At 47.7% G+C, this 23270-nt stretch overlaps 1 protein-coding gene across 4 annotated transcripts in view; it reads left to right on the forward strand.

Moving 5' to 3' along the window:
* LOC119968763 (interferon-induced GTP-binding protein Mx3-like) overlaps positions 1–23270 on the forward strand; it is a 94763-nt gene that overhangs the window by 16945 nt on the left and 54548 nt on the right. For all 4 annotated transcript variants that reach the window (XM_038801459.1, XM_038801463.1, XM_038801460.1 and 1 more), the window contains 3 exons: positions 9113–9313; positions 10827–11019; positions 20592–20729. In XM_038801459.1, coding sequence (XP_038657387.1) covers positions 9113–9313; positions 10827–11019; positions 20592–20729 — 532 coding nt within the window. The remainder of the gene's footprint in view (positions 1–9112; positions 9314–10826; positions 11020–20591; positions 20730–23270) is intronic.

The raw sequence follows: 23270 nt of genomic DNA on the forward strand, positions 1-23270 counted from the left end.
CCCTCCCATTACAATCCCTTCCCATTGCACTCCCTTCCCATTACACCCCCACATGTTACACTGTCTGCTCGGTACATGTAATAAGTAGGAAGTGCAGTGGGCAAGGAGTGTAACAGGGAAGAAACAGTACTGTCCGTTCTGCTCAATGGCGCAAGGTGAATCTTTTCCCGCCATTGTTGGTATTGTTCAAACTTGCTTAATGGCCATTAAAGATCAGGGTAGAATTTTTCAGATTTAAAAAAATCTATGTATTGCAGTGACCTCTGCTGTCTTGTTTTATTTTCCCATTACTGGAATGGTGGCTGGAATCCTCTGCAAAATAAACCCGGAGGTAGGCAGGAAGTTTGGCGTGATTCCCGCTGGTGATGGGACGGCTGAATACGCGCGATCTTCTGCTCCTCAGCTCCTCAGTCGTGCATCAGCGAAGAGCTTGGTTAATTTTATGGTGGGGCAGGAAGGAAGTGGCCGCACCACCATGACCTCAGGGGTCCGAGGTCCTGCCCCTATATTTAAATGGCACCCGGACAGCCATTCGCTCACTGCAGGCCAGGAGCACTGGATAACTCATCCAGGATAGTCCCAAAACACATTCAATCTTCAGCCCTCTGATTAAGCAAATCCTGCCTGCGGATTCTCCTTCAGGCCATCCAGGATTGGTGGAAGGTCCTCTTTCTGATGGATGGGAACAGGAGGCCGCTCCGCCTGAACACACCTGCCTGAGAGGACGTCGCTGGGGTGTATATCACCCATGGGGCCCAAAGATAGACCACCCTGAGGTGCAAGAAGTGGATAAATGATCTGCTGTGCTCTCCCTGGGTAAGAGCACTGGCGTTTCACTGCAACCTCACACTCTCATAAAGGCATCAGGTAGTTTAAGGGTTAGAGTCCATACCGATGTCATATATGACCGGTAGACAGGACATCAGCACCTAATGTGTGGCAGGCACTTTAAGCTCACCATCTCATTGACAAACGGCTTCTTAATCACTTACCAGGGAGAGGGATTAGCAGCTACAATAGGCATTCATGCTGCGGAACTGCACATTCACCCATTGGGATCGCAGTTAATACCTCTCTCTGCAGAACAAGGTTGCCCATAACTAGAGAGAGCGTGAGCAAGGTGAAACCCCAGCAATCTGGACCTTCTCCAGTTTGGAGGAACAGGCCACAGAGCAGACTGGGGATGAGAGAGATCGAGACTGCTTCGGAGATGAGGTCAACCTCCCCAACAACCGAGTGAGGATGCAACCGGTATCCATTGGTAAGATCAGGCTGTTGACTTTCGGTGTCCTTTCATGTAGCCGACTTAGTCAGTCACAAAATCTCTCTTTTCTCTATTGCAGATACTAGTAAGAAAAAGGGCGGGATGTCATTCTGCGCACGCCACAGCCCCAGCCACCATGACACCTCTGGTGCGGAAGCCACCGTATACTCAGCGGATGCTGCGTTTACCCACACCTGCCACTGACACAGATACATGTGCCTCGGTGGGATGGAATTCTGGAGTAGGCTCGGCTTCACAATCTTGTTGACCTCTGACAGACAGGGGTCCACAGCCCAAGGAGGCAGTGACAGCCGGGGCCTCTGCCAATCGCAGGACTGCTGGAGACCAGGTCCTTGCTGAGTCTGAGTCCGCCAACGAGCCTTGGCTCTAACAGACATGTTAGAGATGCAGAGACCGGCAAGGGAATATCAGGCAGAGTTTGTCAGAGGCTGTTCCCAGACAGGACCAATGGATGGAGAAGTCCATCTACGTTCTGTCTGCTGTTGTTGTTCCATTGAAGTCTCCATTAGAAAAGCGCCATTCTCCTCGGAGACTCCGGTCCAGCGGTTTCTGCCGGATCTGTACTCTGACCTGCACGCCATTGCTCCCAGGCTGTATTTCAGCAGTGGCTGGGTGAGAGGGAGAGACAGGGCACCCTGACTTCCCTCCAGGTGGCCTTTCCACTCAAGGAGTCAGTGAGGAGTCACCAATTACCCAAAGGGAGGAGGAATGCCAGCCGGGCAACATGGTACTGAACCAGGCAAGTAAGGATCCAATGGGCATCTTAACTTGATAGCAAGAGGAGCTGGAATGTGATATAGATCATAGAACATAGAACTGTACAGCACAGTACAGGCCCTTTGGCCCACAATGTTGTGCCCAACTAGTCTGAAACTAAGAACAAATCAACCCACTCCCAATCACTCCATATGCCTATCCAATAACCGCTTGAAAGATCCTAAAGTGTCCGACTCCACTACCAGAGCTGGGAGTGCGTTCCGCACCCCAACCACTCTCTGAGTAAAGAACCTACCTCTGACATCCTTCCTATATCTTCCACCATGAACCTTATAGTTATGCCCCCTTGTAACAGCTACATCCACCCGAGGAAAAAGTCGCTGAACTTCCATTCGATCTATCCCTCATCATCTTATACACCTCAATTAAGTCGCATCTCATCCTCCTTCACGCCAATGAGAAAAGCCCTAGCTCCCTCAACCTTTCCTCATAAGACCTATCCTCCAATCCAGGCAGAATCCTGGTAAATCTCCTTTGCACCCTTTCCAATGCTTCCACATCCTTCCTATAATGAGGTGACCTGTGGTCTAACCAAGGTCTTGTACAGTTGCAGAATAACCTCACGGCTCTTAAACTCAATTCCCCTGTTAATAAATGCTGACACACTACAGGCTTTCTTCACGGCTCTATCCACTTGGGTGGCAACTTTCAGAGATCTATGGACATGAACCCCGAGATCTCTCTGCTCCTCCACATTCTTCAGAACCCTGCCATTAACCCTGTAATCCGCAATCAAATTTGTCCTACCAAAATGAATTACCTCACACTTATCATGGTTAAACTCCATCTGCCACTTTTCAGCCCAGCTCTGCATCCTATCAATGTCTCTTTGCAGCCTACACAGCCCTCCACATTATCCACTACTCCACCAATCTTGGTGTCATCAGCAAATTTACTAACCCAACCTTCAACTCCATCATCCAATTCATTGATAAAAATCACAAATAGCAGAGGACCCAGCACTGATCCCTGTGGTACACCGCTGGTGACTGGGCTCCAGGATGAAAATTTACCATCTACCACCACCCTCTGTCTTCTATGTGATCGCCAGTTACTGATCCAATCGGCTAAATTTCCCTCTATGCCACACCTCCTTACTTTCTGCATGAGCCGACCATGGGGCACCTTATCAAACGCCTTACTAAAATCCATGTATACGACAGCAACTGCTCTACCTTCATCTATGTACTTAGTTACCTCCTCAAAGAAAGGACAGCACGGTAGCATAGTGGTTAGCACAGTTGCTTCACAGCTCCAGGGTCCCAGGTTCAAATCCCTGCTTGGGTCACTGTCTGTGTGGAGTCTGCACGTTCTCCCCGTGTGTGCGTGGGTTTCGTCCGGGTGCTCCGGTTTCCTCCCACAGTCCAAAAATGTGCAGGTTAGGTGGATTGGCCATGCTAAATTACCCTTAGGGTCCAAATTGCCCTTAGTGTTGGGTGGGGATAGGGTGGAGGTATGGGCTTGGGTAGGGTACTCTTTCCAAGAGCCAGTGCAGACTTGATGGGCCGAATGGCCTCCTTCTGCACTGTAAATTCTATGAAATACAATCAAACTTGTGAGGCAAGACTTACCCCTCACAAATCCTTACTGACTATCCTGGATTAAGCTGTATCTTTCCAAATGATCAGAAATCCTATCCCTCAGGACCCTTTCCAATAATTTACCTATGTAAGACGTGTGTGTTCATTTTGATGAAGCCTTTTCCTTACCTCCCGGGATCTTTATTTGGATCTATATGGTTCCTTTGCAAGACTTTATGTGCTCCCTGAGTAAAGGCAAAGCAGTCAACTTCATTGCCTGACAGGGCTATCATTGACATTGGATATATAGACAAGGATGGCTTTGGTGAACTGTACGATCTTGAGGGCTGTGCTGCTATAAATACGATGCAAATGCATCTTAAGGTCTTGGCAGAGTCCACGAAGAAAAGAATTACTGGTCAAGGTTTTGCCCTAATATCAAGGTCGTCAAAGACAAAGACTTGTCCGGCTTTCTATGATTGCAGGCTCCAGAGTGGTTGCAATTCACCAAACCATGATCCCGGTGAGGCACTCTCTGTGAGGACAACAGAACCTCAAAACGTTAGTGCATCATCCAGATGTTAACGGATGCTGCTTCCGGATGTGCAAATGGTGACTGAGGGGGTAGTAGCAAGATGTGGCCTCAACACTCTGCATTGAGGTGAGCTGCTGATGGGGTATGCTGCTCCCATGATGCAACTCCCTGTTGCGCCTTCCATCGGTCAATGCCTGGAAGAGGATTATGTGTGGCCTTATTGAGCAGGTGTCAGGCTGATGTGAATCCAGCTGCTTCTAAGCTGCCATGCACTCTGCGTTGGTGAAGAGATGGGTAAAAGTGTGATAATAGGTGGAGTGGTTAAAGGACATGTGAGAAGGGAGTGCTGTTCAGGTTCCATAGCGGCCACATGTTGCCAAGGCTACTCCGTTAACCATGATTTAAGCCCTTCCAAAGATGATCCTATTATTCGGACGTACGATGTGTACTGATATTTCCACAATCATACTGAGAGTATTGACCTCTCGGGAGACTTTCTCGCTGAGATTGAAGGTGATGGGTGTTCCATGCTGCAATGGCTACATAAACTAACAACTGGGAGAATTTCTTTGCAGTTCATTCCTAATGGAATCTTGTAGCTATCAGGTTATCACAGGCACATCTTCTGAGTTTATTAATGATTTAGATGTGGGACACCCAGGTGTTGTTGCACATTCCCCTCTCCCAATCTATAGTCATTCAAAGAATACCCTGCCTTCCCATTTTGCTACAAAAGTGGATAGCCTCACATTTATCCAAATTGCACTGCATCTGCCATGCATTTGCCCACGCACTCAACTGGTCCAAATTACACTAAAGTATCTCTGTATCCTCAGCACAGTTCATCCTCACATCCAGCTTTGTATCATCTGTCATTGCCTCTCCCTTGGATCTATGCTATCTCTAATTTCCGTTGTAAGCCACGGTTTGGCAACCTTTTCCATTTCATTTTTGCGTGAGACAGGAATAAACAATTTATGCAGTTCACCCATGCACTCTTTGAATGTTTCCAATTGCTGATCGGCCGTCATATCTTTAAGTAATATTTCCCAATCCATCATAACCAACTCACGCCATCGTAGTTTCCTTTATTAAGATTCAGGACCCTAGTCTCAAAATCAACTACATCACTCTCCATCTTGATAAAGAATTCTAACATGTTATGGTCGCTCATCCCCAAAGGGGCCTTGTACAACTAGATTGTCAATGATTCTGCTCTCATTACTTAATACCCGGTCTAAGACGGCCTGTTCTCCAGTTGGTTCCTCAACGTATTGGTCCAGAAAACCATCTCGTTATACACTCCAGGAATTCCTCTGCGGTATTGTGACTAATTTGATGTGCCCAATTTATATACAGAATAAAGTCACCCATAATTACAGATGTTCCTTCACCTCATGTATCTCTAATTTCCTGTTTAATGCCATTCCCAACACCATCACTACAGTTTGGGGGTCTATGTGCAAACCACGATTAACATTTCTTTGCCCTTTGGTATTTGTCAACTGGACCCACGCAGATTCCACATTGTCGGAGCTAATATCCTTCCTCACTATTGCATTAATTTCCTCTTTAATCAGCAATGTAATCCCACCGCCCTTTCCTTTTTGTCTGTCCTTTCTAGATACTGAATACCCCTGAATGTCCAGTTCTCATTCCTGGTCACCCTGCAGCCATGTCTCCATAATCCCGACTATATCATACTCGGTTACATCTATTAATTCATCCACTTTACTGCGACTGTTCCATACATTGAGGCACAAAGCCTTAAGGCTTGACATTTTGATATTCCTTATCCTGTTCCCATTATTTTTCACTATGGCCCTGTTAGAATCGGGCCTTTGATTCCTCTGCCTATCGCTTTTCTTATTCCCCTTTCTGTCTTTTTTCCTTAGCCTTGTTTCCACCTCTTCTGACTCCGTGCATGGGTTCCCATCCCCCATTTTAGTTTAAATCTTCCTCAAACCACTCGAGCAAATATTCCCCCTGGGACATTAGTCCCGGTCCTGCCCAGTGTAACAGATCCAGTTTGTACTGGTCCCACCTCCCCCAGATCCGGTCCCAATGTCCCAGGATTCTTAAATCCTCTCCTCCTTGAACCATTTCTTCAGTCACGCATTCATCTGATTTATCCTGCTATTTCTGTTCTGACTAGCATATTGCATTGATAGTAATCCTGAAATCAGTATCTTTGAGGCCCAACTTTTTAACTTACTTCTAATTCCCTCTATTCTGCTTTTAGGACCTCATACTTTTTTCAGATTAAGTCTAAGTGTGAGAAGAAAAAAACAAAACAAAACTCAGAACATGTAGCGCAGAATCCACTCTGGTGAGCCTAGGAATGATTTCTAGAGAACTAATCAGGAGCCAATTTGGAAGTCTGACCTCTGCAGAAGGTTCACCTGGCACTCAATTTAAACACTTAACGGTCGCTAGACTCCGCCCTTCGGACATTGCTCCCATGATTCCCGGCTGCTCCTGGGGTTCCTGTAAAGGTAGGTTCCCGAGCGAGACTAGGCCCAAATCCACACCATGCTCAATTTAAACACTTAACGGTCGCTAGACTCCGCCCTCCGGACATTGCTCCCATGATTCCCGGCTGCTCCTGGGGTTCCTGTAAAGGTAGGCTCCCGAGCGAGACTAGGCCCAAATCCACACCATGCTCAATTTAAACACGTACCAGTCGCTAGACTCTGGCCTCTGGACACTGCTCCCGCGATTCCCGGCTGCTCCTGGGGGTCTTGTAAAGGTAAGTTCCCAAGCGAGACTTGGAGTAGAGTTGAGAGAGAAATCAGGAGGCAAAAAGGGGACGTGAGATTGCTTTGGCAGATAAGGCAAAGGAGAATTCAAAGAGCTTCTACAAATACGTTAAGGGCAAAAGAGTAACAAGGGAGAAGTAGGGCTTCTTAAAGATCTACAAGGTCATCTTTGTGCGCATTCGCAAGAGATGGGTGAGATCCTAAATGAATATTTCTCAGCTGAGAATATTTCTCATGCTGGCTGAGAAAGGCATGGATATTAGGGAACTTGGGGACATAAATAGTGATGTCTTGAGGAGTGTACACATTACAGAGAAGGAGGTGCTGGAAGTCTTAAAGCGCGTCAAGGTAGATAAATCCCCGGGGCTTGATGAAATGCATCCCAGGACGTTGTGCGAGGCTGGGGAGGAAATTACGGGTCCCTGAGCAGAGATATTTGAATCGTCGGCAGCCATACATGCGATGCCTGAAGATTGGAGTGGAGCAAATGTTGTGCTTTTGTTTAAGAAGGGTTGCAGGGAAAAGCCTGGGAACTACAGACCAGTGGTGGGTAAGGTGTTAGACGGTATTCTGAGAGACAGGACCTACAGGCATTTAGAGAGGCAAGGACTGATTGGGGACTGTCAGCATGGCTTTGTGAGTGGAAAATCATGTCTCACAAATTTTGAAGGGGTAACCAAGAAGGTAGATGAGTGCAGTTGACGTTGTCTACATGAACTTTGATGTGGACATTCACCTGAGGAAGGAACAATACTCTGAAAGCTAGTGATTCAAAACAAACCTGTTGGACTTTAACCTGGTGTTGTAAGACTTCTTACTGTACATGGACTTTAGCAAGGCCTTTGACAAGGTACTGCATGCTTGGTTGTTCTATAAGGTTAAATCTCACGGGATCCAGGGTGAGGTAGCGAATTGGATACAAAATTGCCTTGACGACAGAAGACAAAGGGTGGTTGTAGAGAGTTGTTTTTCAAACTGGAGGCCTGTGACCAGCGGTGTGCCTCAGGGAGTGGTGCTGGGTCCACTGTTACTTATTATTTATATTAATGATTTGGATGAGAAGTAGGAGGCATGGTTAGTAAGTTTGCAGATGACTCCAAGATTGTTGGCATAGTGGACAGTGAAGGTTATCTAGGGTTGCAACAGGATCATGGCCAATTGGGCCAGTGGGCCGATGAATGGCAGATGGAGTTTAATTTAGATAAATGTGAGGTGGTACGTCGAATCGGGGCAGGACCTACTAGGTTAATGGTAGGGAGTTGGGGAGAGTTATAGAACAAAGAGATCATGGGGTACAGGTTCATAGCTCCTTGAAAGTGGAGTCACAGGTTGACAGGATGGTGAAGGAGGCAATTGGCATGCTTGGTTTCATTGGTCAGAACATTGTTGGCACGTCTTGCTGAAGTTGTACAAGACATTGATAATTCCACACTTGGAATATTGTATACAGTTCTGGCCACCCTATTATAGGAAGGATATTGTTAAACTAGAAAGTGTGCAGAAGAGATTTACGAGGATGCTACCAGGACTTGATGGTTTGAGTTATAAGGAGAGGTGGATAGGCTGGGACTTTTTTCCCTGGAGCGTAGGAGGCTTAGGGGTGATCTTATAGAGGTCTATAAAATAATGAGGTAGATAGTCAACATCTTTTCCCAAAGTTAGGGGAGTCTAAAACTAGAGGGCATAGGTTTAAGGTAAGAGGGGAGAGATACAAAAGGGTCCGGAGGGGGAATTTCTTCACACAGAGGGTGGTGAGTGTCTGGAATGAGCTGCCAGAGGCAGTAGTAGAGGCGGGTACAATTTTGTCTTTTAAAAAGCATTTAGACAGTTATATGGGAAAGCTGGGGAGAGGGTGATGTGCCAAATGCAGGCAGTTGGGACTAGCTTAGTGGCTAAAACTGGACGGCATGGACGAGTTGGGCCGGAGGGCCTCTTTCTATGCTATAAACATCTATGACTCCATTAGGGAATGCACCTGATTTACATTCAATCTTTTGCACCACATTTTCCTCTTTCTGTGCTACCCAGATTCAGGAGCGGGAAATGTTGGTTCTGTTCCTGCTGGATGGAGGGGGTGAGTGGGATGTGACTTTGCGGATGCCAGTGGCAGACAGCAGTCAGAACAACATCACGTAAATTTGGACTGGATATTTGGGCTGAGGTTTGCTTGATAATCTGTTGGAATGATGACTATTGATGTAGAGCTTTAAAAAAGCTACTTTCTTTCCTCTCCAAGGTGTTTAGAGATATGCTGCAGCCAAACGGTCCAATTCAACCATTCTTGGCACCGGTTGGAACACCTGAAGCCAGTACTGTGATGGAAGCACCGGTTGTTAATGGAGATGATGGTAACTCCAAGGCGTTTGCCTGTCCGAATGGTGTCTGGCTGACCACATTTGGTGCTCTGGAGGAAGAACAGAGAAAAATCTCAGTTAAGGCAAGTGACTTTGTATTGTGAAAGCAATGCAGAAGCTTCAGCCTCCTGCAACCTATCCACCCACCCTGCATCCCCCCCAAGTATCCCCATTCAGCTCTTCGGGTTTAGATTTGAATGAAGATGGTTCCTTGTGGCTTTCTGGTACTCTGCTCAAGTGGGCAGGAAAGAAATGAACGGACGTGCGTTTATATAGCGCCTTTCACAGCGTCAGGATGTCCCAAAGTGCTTTACAGCCAATGAAGAATCCGCAACAACCAATTTGCAGACAGCAAGCTCTGCAGACAGCAATGGAATAACCAGCTAATCAGTTTTTAAATGATTTTGCTTGAGGGATACATAGTGGCTCGCAATCTCCAGTTGGCGGCACGGTAGCACAGTGGTTAGCTCTGTTGCTTCACAGCGCCAAGGACCCAGGTTTGATTCCCGGTTTGGGTCACTGTCTGTGCAGAGTCTGCACGTTCTCCCCGTCTCTGCGTGGGTTTCCTCTGGGCGCTCCGGTTTCCTCCCTCAAGTCCCGAAAGAGGTGCTTGTTAGGTGAATTGGGCATTCTGAATTCTCCCTCAGTGTACCCGAACAGGCGCCTGAGTGTGGCGACCAGGAGATTTTCACAGTAACTTCATTGCAGTGTTAATGGAAACCTACTTGTGACAATAATAAAAGATTATTATTAAGTACTGAGAGAGCAGGCATCTCTTCACGTGGGCAAAGGTAATGGCCGGGATTTTCTGGCACCATGTGGTGGGTCTCGCTGACGGAGATTCAGTGGCCCAGCCAAAGGTCCATTGATTTTGGGTGGCTCCAGACAGTCCCAATGGTGGGCGGAGTCGGTAAACCCTGCCCAAGGTCTAGTTTTCACTTAACACCGAACTGCGGTCAGTTTCATAATGCGACAACAGATTTTTGTTGTTGCAAGCCATCAGACATGAGGGAGGGAGCTGCTTGGACAGGAGCAGATAAAATAATTGGGCTGGGCTCAGAACATCACATCCATCCTTAGACAGCTACTGGTGATCTTCAAGAGAAATACTGACAATGTACTCTCTGGAACACGGAGGTCTTGTGGTAGCATCCCTGCCTCTGAGCCAGAAGCTCCGAGTTCAAGTCCCACCCCAGGGCTTGATGATCAAGGAGGGTGCGTCCATAACGTGGTCAAACAGGTTGAGTGTGTCCCTCCTACAAATCCCTCCGATAAGCCAATGGCACGGGCCAAGAGTGGGAAAGACTCTTGGACAGCCATGCTTGCTGCAGAGTAGGGAGCTTCAAGCTATAAGTCTCTGGTGTCAGATTACCGACCTGTTCTAGGCATAACTAACTATGGAAACAGACAGAATTCTGTCATTGTGCACCACTAAGTGCGGGAAGGAAATTTGAACTCTGTAGCACTGTGGTTCCAGTCTTTGTATTAATGAACGTGTGGACTTGCAATATCTTATTCCTCCTCTGGGAACTCAGTTAAAATTACACTTTGAAAAATATTTTGCATTTATTTATTTGATAGTGTCCTCTCTTTCAGTCAATGGATACTGCGTTTTTCAATGAATACGAAAGTAAGGTGCGACCTTGCATTGATCTCATTGATTCACTGAGAGCACATGGCGTGGAGAAGGACCTGGGGCTTCCCGCCATCGCAGTGATTGGAGACCAGAGTTCCGGGAAGAGCTCAGTCTTGGAGGCACTGTCAGGGGTGTCACTCCCACGGGGCAGCGGTAAGAGAACTTTGTAATCATTGTAACATTATGTAGAATGTCCAGTATATAAAGGGTTAATGTAATATCATAATTGACCACTAGATGAAACTGGGAACAGACCTACATAAAGGACTGACTCTCAGGCTTCTGGGGGAGAATGTAGGAGAGAGAATCGGAGAAAGGAGAGTACAGTTTAAGACAGAGTGAATGGGACAAGTATTAGTGTAGTGTAGATTGTAGTCTAATAGATTATTGCTTGCTAGAGGAGTAAGTGGTATATTAAGTAGTGTAATAAATATTAGCTTTGTTAATGAACTTCTTGTGTGGTCTTTGTGAACACTACGACATCCATCCTGAGTATAAGAAACACAGAAATCACCCCAATCATTACCTGCCCATCCTGCTCACTCTATATCTTTCTTAGTGTATTTTCTTTTCGCCCAATCATCTCTCTATCCTACGATACCATCAAATCAAACACTACCTGTCCATTTTGCAGTGTAGTTTGACAAGATTAGTAAACTAAACCAAGAATCGTGTTTATCCTGTTAATTGGTCCAAATACCCAACACATTACAATTGGGAAGTTAGGACTAAGTCAGTGAACCTTCATCACCCAAATGGGAATAGATTTATAGAACAGTAACGAGGGAAGGCCTTGCTGCAGCCAGAATAGATCACAGAATAGAATCATAGAATGGTTGGAGCATAAAAGAGGCTATTTAGCCCACCATGTTCATGCTGGGTCTCTGCAAGAGCAACTCAGCTCGTCCAACTCTCCCGGCCTTTCCCCATCATTTTCTTTCTCTTCGAGTTATTTTGGATTTCATTTTGAAACCAGGACTTAATCTGCTTCCACCACACTCTCGGGCAAAACATTCCAGATCCTAACCCTTCACTTTTCACTGTACTCGGTACACGTGACAACAAATAAATCCAATCCACTGGGAAAAAATGATAAGACCATAAGACATAGGAGCAGAATTAGGCCACTCGACCTATCGAACTGCTCCGCCATTCAATCATGGCTGATATTTTCTCATCCCCAAATGTTGCAATCCCCGTAGAGACCGCTAACTTAATAAAGAAAAAATAGAACTGCTATTACTGCTGAAATTAGCAAATGTAACTCATCTATTCAAGAAAGGAAGGAGATAGAAAATCGGCCAGATGGCCTAACATCTGCTGGAATCTATTGTTGAGGAGGTTAGAGCAGGGCACCTAGAAAATCTTCATGCAATTAGGCAGAGTCGATGTGCTTTTCGAAAGAGACATCATGGGCGGGATTGTCCTGTCTCGTCCATGACGGGACCCAATACGAATGAGGACAGAAAATTTGGCATTCCAGCCGAAACGCTATTCATTTTCAGTGGCACCAGAAAGTCCCAGCCACAAACGAGGATGGACGATTTCGACCTTAGTGTGATTAATTTATTGAGTTCTATGAGAAAGTAACAAGTAACATGAAAAAGGGGAACCTGTAGATGTGGATTTCCGAAAGACATTTGGTCAGGTTTCACATCAAAGGTTGCAGTGCAAAGTAAGAGCTCACGTCATGGGTACAGGATCGGTTCGCTAACAGGAAGCAGAGTTAATTTTTTTCAAATTGAAAGTACCCGAATCTTTTCTCTTTTAATTAAGGGGCAACTTTAGCGTGGCCACTCCACCTACCCTGCACATCTTTGGGTTGTAGGGGTGAGACCTACGCAGACACGGGGAGAATGTGCAGAGCGATTAGAATTTTTTGAGGTGGTAACGAACAGGGTAGATAAAGGGATGGGCAGCACGGTAGCATGGTGGTTAGCATAAATGCTTCACAGCTCCAGGGTCCCAGGTTCGATTCCCGGCTGGGTCACTGTCTGTGCGGAGTCTGCACGTCCTCCCCGTGTGTGCGTGGGTTTCCTCCGGGTGCTCCGGTTTCCTCCCACAATCCAAAGATGTGCGGGTTAGGTGGATTGGCCATGCTAAATTGCCCGTAGTGTCCTAAAAAGTAAGGTTAAGGGAGGGGTTGTTGGGTTACGGGTATAGGGTGGATACATGGGTTTGAGTAGGGTGATCATGGCTCGGCACAACATCGAGGGCCGAAGGGCCTGTTCTGTGCTGTACTGTTCTATGTTCTATGTTCTATATATTTGGATTTCCAAAAAGTGCTCAATAAGGAAACGCACAAAAGGCTGCTTCATAAGATAAGAGCCCAGGTTGCTGGGGGCAGTATATTAACATAGATAGAGGATTGGATAATTAATACAAAACAGAGACTTGGGATAAGAGGGACGCTTTCAGGAAGGCAACCAGTAACTAGTGGAGTGTCACAGGGATCACTGCTGGGGCCACCATTATTTGCAATAACTATGAATGACTTGGACGAGGGAAGTGAATGTACTATTGCCAAGTTTGTGGAGGACACAAAAATAGGTGGGAAGGCAGATGGTGAGGATGACACCAACAGTCTACAGAGAGATATAGACAGGTTAAGTGAGTGGACAAAAACTTGGCAGATGGAATATAATGTAGGGTTATGCACTTTGTTGGAAGGATTGAGGAGTTGAATATTATAGAAATGGAGAAAGACTGCAGAAAGCTGCAGCACAGAGGGACTGGGGAGTCCTTGTGCATAAATCACAAAAACCTAGCCTGTAAGTTCATCAGGTCATGGGTAAGGCTAATGGAATGTTGGCCTTTATTTCAAAGGGAGTGGAGTACAAAAATCGAGCAGTCTTGCTAAAACTATTCAAGGCGCTTGTTCGACCACACCTGGAATTCTGTGAGCAGTTTTGGCCTCTATATCCAAGGAAAGATATACCAGCATTAGAGACAGTCGAGAGAAGGTTCACGAGGTTGATCCCGGGAATGGAGGCATTTTCTTATGAGAGGTTAAGTAGGTTGGACCTGTAGTCATTGGAGTTTAGAAGAATGAGCGCCGATCTTATTGAGAGATATAGAACTCTCAGGGGGCTTGTCACGGAATGTGTGGGCAGGTTGTTCCTTTTGTGGGAGAGTCTAGGACTAGAGGGCGTAATCTCAGAGTAATAGGTCGCCCATTGAAAGCAGAGATGAGGAGGGATTTCTCCTCTCAGAGAGTAGTGAATCTCTGGAATTCTTTACTGCAGAGGGCTGGAGAGGCTGGATCATTGAGTATGTTCAAGGCTGAGATATACTGATATTAATCAGTAAGGGAATCAAAGGTTATGGGGATAAGGCGGGAATGTGGATTTAAGGATTATAATATCAGATCAGTCATGATCTTATTGAGGTGGAGTAGACTCGATGGGTCGAATGGCCTACTTCTGGTCCTGTGGCTTATGGTCTCATAGTCGGGATAAATAGGTGAATTTCTGGTTAATGAGCAGAGAAACAGTTCAGAGAAGGTTCACTCAACTACTTTCTGGGATGAGGGAGTTATCTTCTGAGGAAGGGGCGTTAAATTGGACCGATACCCATTGGAGTTTAGAGGAATGAGAGGTGATCTTATTGAACCATGTGAGACCCTAAGGGGACTTGACAGGGGGGATGCTGAGAGCATGGGCGGGATTCTCCGACCCCCCGTCGGGTCGGAGAATTGCCAGGGGTCGGCGTGAATCCCGTCCCCGCCGTCCTCCGAATTCTCGGCGGGACCAGACGGCGCGAGTGTCCTCCGCGGTTCTTGGGGGGTGCACGGGGTGATCTGCCCCTGGGAGGTGCCCCCACGGGTGGCCTGGCCCGCGATCGGGGCCACCGATCCGCCGGCGGGCCTGTGCCGGGGAGACACTCTATCCTTCTGCATTGGTGGCTGTAGCGGTCCGCATTTGCCGGTACGGAAATGAAGCCCTCTGCGCATGCGCAGGGATGATGGCAGCACACGCTGGCGCTACTCAGCATGCGCCAACTCGCACCGGCTGGCGGAAGCCCTTTGCCGCCGGTTGCCGTGGCGCCAAGCCCCTTTCCCGCCGGCCGGCGGGGCGCAAACCACTACGGGGCGGGCCCAGCCCCTGAAGGTGCAGAGGATTCCACACCTTTGGGGCGGCCCAACGTCGGAGTGGTTCACGCCATTCCTCGGCGCCGGGGCCCCCCGCCCCACCGGGTAGAGGAGAATCCCGCCCCACGTTTCCACTTGTGGAAGAGACCAGAACCAGAGACCATTTAAAAATAAGGGATTTCCCATTTGAGATGGAGTTGAGGAGATTGATTTTCTCTCGGAGGTGTATTAAACTGTGGGATTTTCTTCCTCAGAGAGCATTGAATATTTCCAGACTGAGTTAGGTAGATTCTTGGTTTACAAGGGAGTCAAAGGAGATAGGAAGGAGTGTGGAGTTGAGGCCACCATGTGATCAGCCATGATCTTATTGAATAGCGGAGCAGGCCTGAGGGGCCGAATGACTTACCTCTGCCCTTAATTTGTATGTTTGTATAGTATAGTATAGTATAGTACTCTGAATATAGTAAACACCATTGTTGCAGGCAACCTGTACTTTAAACTGCAGAACAGAACTTTTTATTTTACTGATCACACAACTAAAAAGCCCACATCACAGCTATACCTTACACTACCTCTCAATCCACTCGTGTTTACAGACCCAGTCCAAAATGATACTTAGTTCCTGAAGGTTTATTTCTATTCTCTTTGCTTCCCAGCCTTGTAACATTTATCCCCAGAATAGTCTTTTCCGAGTGGGGAGGTTCCAGGTGATACTCCCTCGAGCACAAGTGAGGTAAATCTTCCAGCCCCATTTCAAAGCCTCAGTAGTTTGGATCAGAATTTTCCAGCTCCCACCCCTGCAGCAGGTTTGCTTGCGGCGGAGGCAGCTCAGCATTGGCTGTCAGGGGATCTTCCGGTCTCACCGAAGTGTCTTACCCACTATGCCGCCCTGGAAATCCGCGGCAGGGATCAAGTTTGATGGGACAGGACGATCCTGCCAGTGCGTTCCAATCGAGTGCAAGCTTCCTTCAACATTCCTGCGTGGGGAATCAGAGAGAGTTTCTCCCTTCTCTCCCAGATCCAGTTCGATTAACTTTTCTGTGAGGTTTAACATCATCGTAGAAACTCTTTCCCTCAGATAGCCCATTTCCATGGCAACATGAATCCCATGAGCCTTTTATCTAGGTATAAATGCTGATTAGCTATACTTGAGACTCCAAATCTCATTAATCTTGGACAGTTTAAAGTATAACTGTTTGCAAACCAAAATTCTCAAACCTTCCTGGGACTTTGAAAACTATCAGTCTTATCACTGTAATCACATCTGCTACTGCCATTGTCTCCAAATCTGAACATTGTCCAGTCCTTTCCAGCAAAACAACCCACGCCCCCCTTTAATCTTTAACAACCCTGTCTCCCAGGCCTGTTCTTGGGCAGACTTCAGAACTGGTCATATGACACCCTCCTTCATTTCACTCCAAATTAAAGAGACAACCCCAAAAGATAACAATTTTATATGTCTCATATTTGTAACATAAGGGACGGGATTCTCAGACCCGGCGGGGTGTCGGAGAATCACCGGGGGCTGGCGTGAATCCCGCTCCCGCCGTCTCCCGAAGTCTCCGGCACCAGAGATTCGGCGGGGGCAGGAATCGCATCACGCCTATCGCCCCCCCCCCCCCCCCCCCCCCCCCCGGCGATTCTCCGGCCCGCGATGGGCCGAAATCCTGCTGCTGTCATGTCGGTCCTGCTGGCGGGAATCAAACCACCTCCCTTACCGGCGGGACCAGGCGGCGCAGGCGGGCTCCGGGTCCTGGGGGGGGGGGGGGGAGGGGGGAGGGGGGACGGGGTGATCTGGCCCCCGGGGGTGCCCCCACGGTGGCCTGGCCCACGATCGGGGCCCACCGATCGGTGGGCGGGCCTGTGCCATGGGGGCACTCTTTTCCTTCTGCCTTCGCCATAGTCTTCACGATGGCGGAGGCGGAAGTGACCCCATCTCCTGCGCATGCGCGGGGCTGACGTCAGCAACCCCTATCGCTCCGGTGCATGCGCGGACTTCCACCGGCCGGCGAAGTCCCTTCGGCATCGGCTGGCATTGCGCCAAAGGCCGTTCCCGCCGGCCGGCGGGGCGCCAACCACTCCGGCGCGGGCCTAGCCCCTCAATGTTAGGGCTTGGCCCCTAAACTTCGCACCTTTGGTGCGGCCCGACGCCGGAGTGGTTCACGCCACTCCATCCCACCGGGACCCCCCGCCCCGCCGGGTAGGGGAGAATCCCGCCCCATATTTCTCATGTCACCTTTGTTTTTTTCACCCTTGACTTTGAATGCTTTCGTTCTTGAACCTTCGACCAATGGCAACCGTTTCTTGCTATCTTCTCTCTCCAGATTTTACTCACCTCTATTGAATCAACTCTCACCTTTCTCTTTTCTAAAGAGAACAGCCTGAGCTTTTACAGTCCATCTGCATAACTGAAGCCCCTCACTGAGACCAGAACCATTCTTTTCTGCATCCTTTCCAATGCCGTCACATTCTTCTGAAGATGCAGGGCACAATAATCCAGTTGTGACCAAACCAGTGTTTTATTAAGGTTCACTATAAATTCCTTGCTTTTGTACTCCATGCTGTATTCATAAATTCCACAAACCCTATGCCTGATTAACCACTTTCTCAACTGTCAGCTTCAATGATTTCAACTCACCGTCCTGCTCTCATTTCCACATGTCCGTCCTTGGCCTGCTGCAATGTTCCAGTGAAGCCCAGCGCAAACTGGAGGAACAACACCTCATCTTCTGATTCAGCGCGTCACAGCCTTACGGATATAACATTGAGTTCAATAACTTCAGACTGAACTCTCTCCTCCACCTTCACCCCATTTTTATTTCTATCGATTTATTTTCATTTCTTCCATTGATCTGTTTTTCCCTCAATATTGTCCCCTCTCCCTCCCCCACCCCATTTCGGCCATTTGTTCCTAGTTGTCCTTAGACACAATGCTCGCCTTTGTTCCACCATTCACACATTCTAATCTCCTCATGTGTCACTATCAGCACCCCTCTTACCCTTAATCACCCCCATTTACATTCCCTTTGCCTCTTTCTCCACGACATCTTTGTCAATCTCCAGCTATCGCTGGCCCCCAGTGCACTTGGCACCCCCCACAACAGTATAAACCTGACCCTATTATCAGTTCTTTCATCATCCAGGCAGTTCTGGCTTTGATTGTTCCACAATTCCCCTTCATGGGAATATACATCAATGTCCAAACCATCTCTTGTTCAAAAGCAGCCCATTGTCCCGTTAGTGTTTTGCCCAACGATATTTGATTGCCAATTTACCTAGGCCCAATCTATTCTCACACCACTGAAATTGGCACTCCTCATAAATTATTTTATCTGAATTGCACCTTATCCTTTCCTATAGCTATCTCAAACAGTTATGACAATATGATCACTCTTTCTCAAATGTTACCCAATGGATACTTGATTCACTTCTCCAGACCAGCAGTGCCTCCTTCCTCATTGGTCAGAAACATGTTGATTCAGAAAATTCTCCTGAACATAGTTCAAAAACTCTTCATATTACGCTACTACCAGCCCAATCTATGTTACAATAATTTAAAAAACTCATTTTGCCTGCTCTAAAGTTTCTACAACTCTCTGTAATTTCCCTGCAAATCTGTTCCTCTGTATCTTTCCCACTAGTTGCTGGCCTATTATAGAGAATAATAGAGTCATGGAGTTTTACAGCACAAAAGGAGGCCTTTTGGCCCATCACATCTGTGCCGGTCATCAAGCACCTATCTATTCTAATCCCATTTGATTTGTGGATTTGTATGCTATGACGTTTCAAGTGCTCACCTAAATGCTTCTTAGATGTTGGGAGGGTTCCTACTTCTACCACCCCCTCAGGCAGTGAGTTCCAGACTCCCACCATCCTCTGGGTGAAAATGTTTTTCCTCAAATCCCTTCTAAATCACCAGCCCCTTATCTTAGATAACGCCACCTGGTTATTGACTCCTGTACGAAAGGGAAAATTACCCGATCTACAACCCTCATAATGTTGTTCACCTCAATCAGGTCACCCCCTCAGCCTTCTCTGGTCAAGGGAAATACACCCAGCCGACCCAGCCTCTCTTCATAGCTGAAACGCTCCAGCCCAGGCAACATCCTGGTGAATCTCCTTTGCACTCTTTCTAGTACAATCACATCCTTCCCATAATATAACAACCTGAACTGCACACAGTGCTCTAGCTGTGGCCTATTGAGTGTTTTATACAGCTCCATCTTAACTTCCCTGTTTTTATCTATGCCCTGGCTAATAAAGGCAAGTGTCCCATATGCCTTCTTAACCACGTTATCCTGTTGCTTTGAGAGATTTTTCAACATGCAACCCAAGGTCCCTCTGGCCTTCTGCACGTCCTAGCATCCTACCGTTCATTGTGTATTCCTTTGCCTTGCCAGTCCTCCCAAAATGTATAATCTCACACTTTTCAATGTTACATTCCATTTGCTACTGTAGTAGTGTATTGGTACCTCTATTGCTTCTTAACTGTAGCTGAATGGATTTTGCCCTTGACCCACTTTAGGAAATCCTCTCTTTCCTGCACTGTAATATTCTCCCTAATCACCATTGCCACTCCTCATCCTTTCCTTCTTTTCCTGTGTTTCCTGAGCCCCGGGTATACAGGAATATGTTGCATCCAGTTCTGTCCTTTTATGAACCAGGTCTGGGCTATTGCGACAACATAATTGACAGAATTTAATGTAGGCAACAGGGGTCTTGTCCGCTGACTGGACTATTTGCAAGAGACCCATGTTGCCTACTTTCAGGAAGGCCCATCCAATTAAGTGCCAGTCAGACACGTAACTACGTAGCGGGTGGTCTTTCTGTTCCCTGAGTGTAATTCCACCCCCATCCTCTGAGAGCTACTGGCCAATCAGAGGCCGGCAGCTATGCATTACCTGTATGCCCACTGGCTAGATAGTGGCCACTGCCGATAGTGCAGCCAGAGGAAGCTGAGGGTCAAGGGTCGGCGAGGGATCCATGCCAGAGGTGTGCGATGGCAGGAACAGGTTAGTTTAAATAAGTTCAGGAGTCAAGTTCAAGTGTTTACGGAAAGTCATAAAATGGATGGATATGCTGAGAAGGGAAGTAGTTAGAGTTGGTACCTCAACAGAAAATGTGTAGACCTCTATGAGTCGCTTACAATATCTTCAGATATCCTTGAAGTAGAGCTTCATGTGGACCTGAGCACAGAGTGATGAGTAAAACATTGCCCCAACCATTATTCTCACATCCCAATTTTCAGTTCCATTGATCCCATTGGAGTATAACATGCACTTGATGCTGCCATGCAAGAAAATTTCTATTCCATTATTTTCCAGGCAATGGTCTTTCAAGGAATAAGGGAATCCATACTTAAAGTAGATTTCCTTCTGTAACTGGCTCAATTACCTCAACTTTTGCATTTGATAGAGAAGAGAAATACTTACCAGTGATGCTCCTTTAAAGGAAGTAAATTGGGATTGAAGAGAATGCACCGTTGTTTAGAGTGGAAGATTCTGTATGGTAGACTGTTATTTACTGCACTACTTTCTCCTAACAGCACTGCTCCAAAATAATCCCTCCCACAACCCACATGTTGATCTGAATTGATATGTTGTTTTTAGACATCAGTATTGTTTCACTGTGACAGGAATTGTGACAAGGTGCCCACTGGAACTCAAGCTCAAAAAAGTCAATAAGGAGAGTGTTTGGAGAGGAAAGATAAGCTACAAAGAATACTCACGGACACTTAAAAATGCAGCCGAGGTGGAAGGAGAAATTCGTAAAGGTTTGTTCCAATACTTTTTTTGAAATCAGTACAGACGTGCGCTGTAGATTAAAGCTCGATCTCCACGTTGAACACTTTGAGACAGAGAACCTCTCCACCTTTGTGAAAGTGGCTGCAGAGACAAGAATCCAGCTATCCACCCCCCACCCCCCCCCCCCCCAGTTCCAGCCCCTGTAACTTTCACAGGGGGTGGGGAATGGGAGTGGGTTCTACATTGCACGCCCGTCGTTCATGGAGGCAAGTGTTCATGTTAAAGCGCACCTCCCCCAGTCGGGTCAGATTTTCACCCGTGAAATATGCAAAACACGAACTTTAGACTTGGTAGGAAAAATCCCTCTTCGGAGTGGTGGGCTACACTTTCCGCAGCTCGGGTGCTCTTTTGGATATGGTTCCGGGGCACCTTTGGGAGAGGTTAAGTTCCCTTTGGGAAAGCTAAGATATCCTGTGGAATTTTAGTGAAAAATGTGTTTGTGTAAAATGTGTCTAGGCTCATTGGAATGTCAAGTTTACTGGATTTGTCAAGAGCTGGCAAGGGGAGCTGGCAAGATGTCAAGAAATTTAATAATAATCTTTATTAGTGTCACAAGTAGGCTTACATTACCACTGCAATGAAGTTACTGTGAAAATCTCCTAGTCGCCACACTCCGGCGCCTGTTCGGGTACACAGAGGGGGAATTCAGAATGTCCAAGTCGCGTAATAAGCCCGTCTTTCGGGACTTTGTGGGAGGAAACCGGAGTGCAGACTCCGCACAGATAGTGACCCAAGCCAGGAATCGGACCCGGATTGTGGTGATATGCATCACTGTAAATACACAAGGGCTTAATGTAAATACACGTAGACTAGATAGACACTAGAGGGAGCACCAGAGACATGACACACAGACATTCAACCAATAGGTCAGTAAGATAGGACACGACCAATAGGCGTTCACGATGCACACAGAGGGGACACTACCACAGGAGGGCATTACACCAACCCATATAAAAGGACACAGCACACATGATCTTCCTCTTTCCAGTGGAGACACTCAGTGAGTACACGGGGTTGATTTGAAACACATCACACTCACCACCTGGATTGTAGCAGACCGGTTCGTCAGTCTGAGTAGCTATAGCAGGATTAACAGGCGAGTCGAATCCAAGTAGGAGAATTGTTAACAGTTTAATAAATATGTTAAAGCTATCTCCAAGTCTGAACCTTCCTTTGTCAGAGTGCACATCAAAGAAGCAGCTTATGCTACGCTGTATGACTGATTTCACAACCGATTATCGTGTGGTGTCCTTTCTTACAACATCAGCAAATGTTACTTGCTGAGCAAGCTAAACCGCAGACGAAAACGTGTTTTATGAATCATCACCTTTTTCTGTACTATGAAAATCAGGACAAGGGTTTCCTGTGTGGTCTGGGGACTGGTTTAGCTCACTTGGCTTGACAACTGGTTTGTGATGCAGAACAAGGCCAGCAGCATGGGTTCAATTCCCAGACCGACTGTGGTTATTTATGAGGGCCCCACCTTCTCAACCTTGCCCCTAGCCTGAGGTGTGGCGATTCTCAGGTTAAATCACCGCCAGTCAGCTCTCCCCCCTCAAAGGGGAAAACAACCGATGATTATCTATAACTATGGCGACTTTTAGTTTGCTACTGTGCACCTTTCACCTCCTTGTCCTCTCCCACGTCTGGACCTCGTTGGCGGCTGGACGGCTCTCTACGTGGGAGTTCTCCCCCTTACCATCAGAGACCTGAGGTCGAGAATGTTGCATGCAGTCCCTTGCAACTGTAGAATGCATTGATTCACAGTTTCCCAAGATCCATGGGCGGGATTCTCCCGTACCCGGCAGGGCGGGGGGGTCACGGCGGGACGGAGTAGCGGGAACCACTCCGGCGTCGGGCCGGCCCAAAGGTGAGGAATCCTCCGCACCTTCAGGGGTTAGGCCGGCGCCGGAGTGGTTTGCGCCCCGCCGGCCGGCGTGGAAGGCCTTTGGCGTGGGTCCGCGTATGCGTGGGAGCGACGTCAGCGGCTGCTGACTTCATCCCCGCGCATGTGCAGGGGAGGAGTTCACCTTCGCGCCAGCCATCGCGTAGGCTTACACGGCCGGTGCATAGGAATAGAGTGCCCCCACGGCACAGGATAGGTGGGCCCCGATCGCGGGCCAGGCCACCGTGCGGGCACCCCCCGGGGCCAGATCGTAACCCTCCCCCCGAGGCGCCGGTAAGGGACCAATTCTAATTTACTCCAGCGGGACCTGTATAGAAAGGGCGGGACTTCGGCCCATTGTGGGCCGAAGAATCACCGGGGGGGGGGGGGGGGGGTCCGACCAGCGTGGCGCGATTCCCACCCCCCCCCCCCCCCCCAAATCTCCGGCGCCAGAGAATTCGGCAGCCGGTGGGGGCAGGATTCACGTCGCCCCCGCGCCGATTCTCCGAACCGGTGGGGGGTCGGAGAATCCTGCCCCTTGTGTCTTTTGCAACCTTGTGGAGTCTGTGGACCCCACTTTTATAAGTTGTCATAGGCTGGCTGCACCCCATTTTTAATTTAAAAA

Source organism: Scyliorhinus canicula, chromosome 7 (genome assembly GCF_902713615.1).
Source record: "Scyliorhinus canicula chromosome 7, sScyCan1.1, whole genome shotgun sequence".
Classification (NCBI taxonomy): domain Eukaryota; kingdom Metazoa; phylum Chordata; class Chondrichthyes; order Carcharhiniformes; family Scyliorhinidae; genus Scyliorhinus; species Scyliorhinus canicula.